The sequence below is a fragment of the Lynx rufus genome, unplaced genomic scaffold (assembly GCF_022079265.1).
Source record: "Lynx rufus isolate CCGP_SWC_20201006 ecotype Redwood Valley unplaced genomic scaffold, mLynRuf1.p SCAF_2, whole genome shotgun sequence".
NCBI lineage: Eukaryota > Metazoa > Chordata > Mammalia > Carnivora > Felidae > Lynx > Lynx rufus.
The window spans coordinates 222,184,954-222,192,916 of record NW_025814834.1 but is presented as its reverse complement, the minus strand read 5'-3'; the positions used below and the strand labels follow the sequence as shown (position 1 = coordinate 222,192,916).

Sequence of the window (7,963 nt, the reverse complement as noted above, 5' to 3'; positions counted from 1 at the left end):
CAAGAACCACCCTCCACCCCACCCCCCACCCCCTTTGACCATTTCAGTAGCACAAACCCGGGAGGGTTACAGTGAAGACAGCAACGGCAGGCACTGTTAACATTTATTGTATTTTGAGAGAACCAGAGTCCTAGGTAGTCGCTACCAAGTGGCTTAATTTAGACAAAAAGAGCCAAGAGGCATCAGTTTATTACCACAGTAGATTTAACAGTGACTCACTAAATTATTTAATAGAACCACTTTCTAGAAAGTACTGATTTAGTCACTCGAATACTGAATTAGGTGAAATACAAGAACACGATACACATCTCGTACAATGCGCTTTCAGTTGTCCACAGTTTTGTTTGGTATGAAGCAGATCGCACTTGGTTCTGATGTAGACAATTACTGATAGGATTTTCAAGTTTTTCAGTGTGGGAAAGTCACCGTGACTGTGGCCCTCCTCATGGGTCCCACAACACCCCCTGGGCAGGTTCAGACTCCACTCACACATCTGCAAAGACTAGAAATGGCCAATCAGGTGAATGCAGGTTTTACTCAAATGAAACAGAAACAAAAAAGACAACGAAAGATTCTACCAGTTAGGACAGTTTCCAGCTCTGTTAGGAAATCTGGGCACGGATCCAGTGGCCATCAAACTCAGAATCAGAACCCTCAGGAAAACTGGACAGCAAAATCGAAGGTTTTCCACCTGAGCCGGAGGGTGGTCAGCACAACCTCACCTCTGCTCTTGGCTCACCAGCCAGGACACAGGGAAACAGGCAGATTGACCAGGGGGGCTGGGACATTTATAGTTGTAAACTAAGGAAATGAAGACGCTTCAGCCAGAGCATGTACGGATTTTGTGAAAGAATAAAGCCCTTAGTATGACGGTCAAAGGCAAAAGAATTCTATCTGCAGTAGCGTCCTTGATTAATTTTTCCAACCCAGGGAAACTGAAAATGCTCCAGGCCTTAGGAAAGCACGACACTCAGACAGATGTAAAAAGCCATGATATGCGTCTGTCAAACCTACTGGTCTGTCCAAGTGACCGTTCACAAGCAAAAACCCACTGGTTTTGGGAAAAGAATCTCCAGCATGGGCTACAAGCACAACTTCGTTTGATACTCTTTGTGCAGCATTTTACCGCTTTGGATTCACCATGCCTATTTTTCTCAAAGACACATTTTTGGATTGTGCAAGAATATTCTCAGCTTTCCAGGGCAGATTATTTTAACGATGACATGCAACTGTGACTGTCGGAAAAAAAACAACAAACAAACCCAAGGTTTTTATGCCACTCATAGTGGAAGTTTCCTTGAAAGTCAGATACATGTATATTTAGAAGTATCGACGTAGATAAGGTATCGACCCGACCCGACCTGACACCTGTTTGAAGTGTTTCTTTACAAAGGCACAGACAATGACCATGGACATAGGAAATGACCCGTGTAAGTGACGACAATGACACAAGCATGTTTGCAATGTATTATAAACATACTATAAACACTACTACACAAAGTTAATAAAAAACGTATGTCTGTACATTCATTAAACAAACGGCCACGACAGGCCATGTTTTGTCTCCTGGCAGGGTTGTCCCGCACATGCAGGACACGGACGGCTTCAGGGTGGAGACCATACAAAGAAGGAATGTAAGCCCCAGGCACGGGCAGTGCTGGCCACAGCTTGGGTTCTTAGGAAATGTTTCAAAAGCAGCTTTGTTGGAAATTACCTCATTTACTAATAATTTGGAGAAATCTTCATTTTGTTTCTGGTCCAAGAATTTGGAAAATCAAAACCGGCAGAAAACCACTTGTGACAGGAGGCGGGGCACATGTGGTGTGCAGGGCGCTGGTTCCAGAAGAGACTCGGACCCGGGTCCCTAACGAGGCTCAGAAGCAGGTGCCGCCTACCTGGTTACTTGGATGAGGACGTCTGTGAGAAGGCCAACGTGACAATCTTGCAACAGGATGACCGTAGACATGTCTCCTTCTCTGCTCACATCTTGTCAGCAGCTGGCCACAGCCGGCCACAGCAGCCACATTGTTAAGGGCAGAGGCAGGGCCCTCTGGAAGCTGTCCTTTCCCACTGGGCCTCACAGACCCAGCACATCCCGCTGCCCAAGCCGCCTCCAGCAAGTACTCTTCGGTGTTTTTTGTGGAGGAAGGAGAGAGGAAGGGATAGAAACCTGGGGAAAGTCTCAGGAGAAACGTCTTCACAGTGGAGGTGAGCGTGGCGTGCGGGCGAGCACACCCCTGCCTGTGCTCTGGACATAGGAAGTCAGCTTCATAAAAAGGTTACAGTTTTAAAGGCCTCAGTTTAACCCATCATCATGGCAAACTTTTTCAAGTAGGCAGAACTTAATGAGACTTATTATTGCTCTTTGTTTCCAAGAGATTTGATCTCCAGGAGGGCCTTTTTCAATATATTTTCCAGTTGACCAGTCAACTGGAAAACCAGTGAAAAGATAATGGGAACCAAGGACCTGAACGGCAGGGAGGGGAAATCAGATGAGGGAACCACCAGTGCCTGAAGCGCTCCTGTCGGCTGGTTCACTCAGCTGCAGCAGGCAGGCCCCAGACAGCCGTGTGGCCAACCTCATCCTCTGTGTTGGGCTGCACATGACACACCCCAGAGCTTGAACCTGGTGCCACGGAGAGGTATTAAAGCCTGGCTGGCAGCAGGCGTGCCCCGATCAGAAACCCCACCAGGATGTGGGAAGAGGAATAGGGTGAAGAGGTCAGGAGCCTCAACCCGACACAGGGCTCAGATACCCAGCGTGCTGGGTCCATCGCTCTGGGAGGGGAGAGCCAGGCTGAGCCAGGCTGTGGGTTCAGTACGGGTTACTTGCCATACAGGGTGCTTTCCAGAAGCCACCCGTGCCTGGGTTTTCTTCTTTAACACCTTCACAGTCATTTTAAATACAGTGTGACAAAAGCCATAAACACTCCAAAAGATCTTCCCAGCACTCCACCTGCTCATTCATTCATGAGAGAAAACCTTAACACCCTTGTGCTTGAGACAAAATATGGCGTGGCTCCCGACCAGGTGAGTGATGGCAGGGGCACCTGCAGGGAACCCTTCAGAACAGCCTCTGTTACACACAAAGGCCCAGAAAACAAAAGGGAGGGTCAGTATGTCCCCATCCTGAGTTAAACACTACAGATGTCTGTCCTCTACCTCTGTGACCAGCAATCACCACATCGGGGGTCCCTGACTGAAGCGCCAGCCACAGGTGAGGGTTGGGACTCTCGGGAGGTGGAGGGCCTAGTGCGGTGGAGACCCTGAAAGGGGCGGGGCACCTTTCCCTAAGTGGTGCTGGATGCTGGCAGCTCTGGGCCAGGAAGGCAAGGGCCCAACATCCTGCCCACAGGAGCAGGGACCCTCATTTCTGTGCCCGTCTGATCCCTTTCCACTCTCCTAGCCCTGTGCACTCAGCTGCTGTGGCCTCCGGCCCAGGCCGTGGGCGCCTTGGCCCTCTCTCAGCACGACAGTCTCCCCAGATGGCCCAGGAGCAGAGTGTGCCCTCACGGGCCTTTGACGGCGAGCAGGGGGAGCTGAGCTCTCTGTGCTGGCACCGAGCAGCGGGGAGCAGTGCGCGTGGATCCAGCTGTCACTTCACAGGGGTCCCCAGTAGCTGTCACACACAGAGAACGAGGGCGTGGCCTGACCGCACCCAGACCTGCAAGCTGGTGACGGGGGTGCAGAGGCCATGTGGGAGTCCCACGCCCTCGCGAGTGCTCAGCACAGGGTCAGCAGGAGGCAGATTTCACATTATCCGGCCGTGGCTCAGCGGCAGCTGGCTCCGGTCTCCACCCCAGGAAGCGGACATCTGGGATCCCCGTTCAAGCTCCCATTGGTTTTCACTGAAAACCTGAAACGGGAGCAGCGAAGGCGGCCCGTCCCGTGGCCTCCTGCACCCCACTGACCCAAGGAGGCCGGGTGCCTGCGTCGGCGAGGGGAACAGCAGCAGTGGCAGCGGCCTGGGGGCCCTGGCCACCTGCCGCAGCTTCCAGAGCTCAGTGGTGTGGTCTGGGGTCCTTGGGGGTCAGTGGCTCCGCTTCGTCCTCTGGCGTTGGGCTGGCGGCCACAGCCAGGCTCTGCATGGCCTCCCGCTGGCGCTGCTTGGCTTTGTTGTAGAGCAGGACGCCAGCCGTCACTAGGACGGTGCCGATGGCTGACAGGCTGGTGACTCTGTTGCCAAACACTATAATACTGAGCCAGATGGATAAGGCGTGCTTCACGGTGCTGGCGACACTGCAACGACAGGGGGTTACGGCCCGGGCTCGGCCCGCTGCCCAGCCGGCCCAGGCCCGGGGCTCCCTCGCTGGCTCCCTCCTGCTTTCTGGTCATTAGCAAAAATGTCAAACAGAAAAGCAGGGACATGCTATAATGAACAGCCATTATTCCCATCTTCTAGACTTAATTAACATTTCGCTTTATCTGCTTCATCCTTTTTTTTGGAGTGAATTATTTTTAAGCAAATTACAGACGTGATGACATTTTACTCCTAAATAGTTCAGCTTGCCGTCTAAAGAACAAGAGCGCTTTGTGCACACCTATGGTAAGGACAGCACTGCGTTCGAGGCTTGGAGCCCGTAACAATGAAGTTAGTGCAAAACACACTGGAAAGTTAATAGTGCTGGTGTTTTGGGGTGATGATGACTTCTGCTTTATTTCTGGAACGGTCCTGCCTTTTCCAAATTTCCTATAATGAGTAACTATTGCTCTTATGATATGAATAAACCACAAAAAAACCTATTTGCTTTAAAAAGAATTAGGGGCGCCTGGGTGGCTCAGTCGGTTGAGTGCCTGGCTTCGGCTCAGGTCATGACCTCACCGTTTGTGAGTTCGAGCCCTGCGTCGGGCTCTGTGCTGACAGCTCAGAGCCTGGAGCCTGCTTCAGATACTGTGTCCCCCTCTCTCTCCGCCCCACCCCTGCTTGTGCTCTGTCTCTCTCTGTCTTTCAAGAATGAATAAACAGAAAAAAATTTTTTTAAAGAATTGGTTTTCTGCTTTTTGCCTTTTGTGAACCATCACTAAGGATCACTGAAAAACAAGGTTTCGGGACTATCTGGAAATAATTCCCGGCTCCAAACAGAAACCAGGGCATGTGACAGAGACAGTGACCACCATGCGCTTCAGAAGAACTTAAAAATCACGGCCATTCTCAACATTCTTGCAGACCCTCCCCATTCAAGACCCAGGAAATGTGAGGGCTGCACGGGTCGCAGGCCAGGGCACCGCACTGGTGCCACCTGTGCCCGCGTGTGGCGGTGCTGCCCTTGGACCTCCGAGCTGCAGAATGTGACCAGTGCGGGGCACGGCTGCTGTGCTGACCTGGGCCAGACCGACGTGGGCAGGAGGAGCGAGAGCCAGTCAGAGAGGCCGTGGGGAGACAGAAACACGGCTGGCACGGCTCGACAAGCCTTCCACGCAGTGTGGTTCCATCGGGCCACTTCTCGGCCAGCTCAGAAGTTAGAGAAAGTAAGGCCCGCTAACTTACACAACACGGTGCGGGCAAAGAATAGACTTCTAGGCCGCCGGAGGCGTCAGCTCACGCTTTTCTGCTTGTTATTGAAAACGTCCAGTCTGGAAATGGCGCTTTCATTGAACTTTTCCAGTTACAAAAATGAAGAGAAGGCAGTGAGGCCTCTGGCTCACCTCTCAGTTTCCGGAGGTGTGCCTCCAACACGGGAGCCAACGGCCGTGTGTGGCTCCTCAAATTTAACTCGTTTAAGGGGCACCTGGGGGGGCTCAGTCGGTTAAGCATCTGACTTCGGCTCAGGTCACCATCTCACAGGTTGTGGGTTCAAGCCCCAGGTCAGGTTCTGTGCTGACAGCTCGGTGCCTGGAGCCTGCTTTGGATTCCATCTCTGTCTCTCTCTGCCCCTCCCCACTCGTGCACTGTCTCTCTCCCTCAAAAGATGAATCGACATTGAAAAAATTTTAAATCGCTTAAAATGAGATAAAATTAAGAATCCCGTCTCTTGTTGCACTCACCACACTTCAGGTGAACCACCTGAGGCACACGGCTCCCCCACCGGACAGCCCAGAAGCGAACATTCCAGCTTCACAGGCGAGTCCACGGACATGCTGTTCCCCACGGAAAAATACTTCAACCACTCCAAACACTTCCTGTGCTAACGTGTAGATTCCTGGTGGGGATTTCGTGAACTTTGCTGTGTTTCAAGTAGCACCAAGACAAAACAGCCTGGGAATCACGACATGTGGCCACAGTCCTCACACTAGCATTTTACAATCATAAATACCTTTTGTAAAAACACCTGGATTTAAATTCTTCTCCTCTGTAAATGACCTGGACACACCTTGTCTCCTGGGAAGTCACCGTGCTTACCTGAAAGTGACGGGGGAGATTTTGCCCATGAGGGCATAGGCCGTGACGCTCTGCAGGTGGAACAGGACGCCGTCCATCATCAGCAGCAACACGACGTCCTGACTGTAACTGAAGCTCTTCCCACTTCTCCCAATCACCGGCAAGTCCTATGCGCAGAACAGAAATGATGCTCTGCGGGTGCCTGTCTTCCTTCTACTGATCACCGTCAGAAAAGCGCGGGGTCACACGTGCCCAGTAATCTGGGTAAACGAACTGATGCTGAGGAGTGCTCTGAAAATAGCCTTCTAGGGTGACAACCAAACAGCGCTTACCAACACTTTCAACATGCGTGTACATGTGGCCAATAAGCACAGGAGAAAGCACTGAACATCACCGATCATCAGGGAAACACAAATCAACAGCACGATGAGACCACCTCATACCCATCAGGATGGCTACCACCAAAAACAAAAAATCAGGGGCGCCTGGCGGGCTCAGTCGGTTAAGTGTCCGATTTCCGCTCAGGTCATGATCTCACGATTCCTGAGTTCGAGCCCCACGTTGGGCTCTGTGCTGACAGCTCAAGAGTCTGGGGCCTGCTTCGGATTCTGCGTCCCCCCCTCTCTCTCTGCCCTTCCCCCTCTCACACTGTCTCTCGCTCAAAAATAAACAGAATTTAAAAAAATTAAAAAATAAATAAAAATGACAAGTGCTGACGAGGATGTGGGGCAGCTGAAGCCCTGAGCACGGCTGGTGGGTATGTAAAATGGTGCAGCCATTGTGGAAAACCGTCTGACTGCTCCTCAAAAAGTTAAACGGAGAACTACTAGAAGAACCAGCAATCCCGCCTCTGGGTACACGCCCCAAAGAACTGAAGGCAGGGTCTTGAACTGGTGTGTGCATGTTCACAGTCACAGCAGGACTGTCCACAAGAGCCAGAATGTGGGAGGAACCCAGGTGTCCGCTAACAGACGGGTGGATGAACAAAACGTGGTCCCAACACACAGCAGAATATCACCCAGCCTTAAAAAGGAGGAAATGCCAGCACCTGCTACAGAGTGGATGGACCTCGAGGTCATCATGCTCAGTGAAATAAGCCCGTCCCCAAAGGACAAATCCCATAGGATTCCACTTACACGAGGGACCTAGAGTCGTCAGATCCATTGGGACAGAAAGCACAGGGTAGGTGGCAGGGTCTGGGGGAGGGGTGAAGGAGTTCACAAATACGCCACTTCGGCATCAGGGTTATTTTGAGCTGAAGACCCTCAAAACACAGGAGCAAGAAGGGCTCTGGCGTCGCTTTCTCTCCCTGAGAAGCAGGGACAAAGGCCCCACGTGGAGGATGCCCACGCAGCAGGGGGAAAGGAACGCGCGCGTCGCCAGGGACCCGAGCCCGGCGGACCTCGTTAAGGTCGCCCTCACCTGCCTCTACCCCACACACAGCCTACTTTCCCGCAGTCGCCTCTCCCTGCTCAGCCTGGCGCGTGAGCGCTCCCGTCTTGGCTTCTTTATGAGGCTCCCGTGTCACATAAAGCTTATGTTACTCGGGCTGTGGGCTTGTCCCCGCGAATCGTCCGGCCGGACACCCTAGGAGGAGAGGTAGAGTCTCGCTTCCCCTATGGGGGAAATGGGGAGTTAGTGTTT

At 52.1% G+C, this 7,963-nt stretch overlaps 1 protein-coding gene across 3 annotated transcripts in view; it reads right to left on the bottom strand.

The window, feature by feature from the left end:
- Positions 1–89: 89 nt before the first annotated feature.
- Positions 90–7,963, bottom strand: part of SLC35E2B (solute carrier family 35 member E2B) — a 28,852-nt gene continuing 20,978 nt past the window's right edge. For all 3 annotated transcript variants that reach the window (XM_047083406.1, XM_047083405.1, XM_047083407.1), the window contains 2 exons: positions 6,341–6,486; positions 90–4,239 (listed from right to left, as the gene is read on the bottom strand). In XM_047083406.1, coding sequence (XP_046939362.1) covers positions 4,002–4,239; positions 6,341–6,486 — 384 coding nt within the window. In that variant the 3' untranslated portion in view covers positions 90–4,001. The remainder of the gene's footprint in view (positions 4,240–6,340; positions 6,487–7,963) is intronic.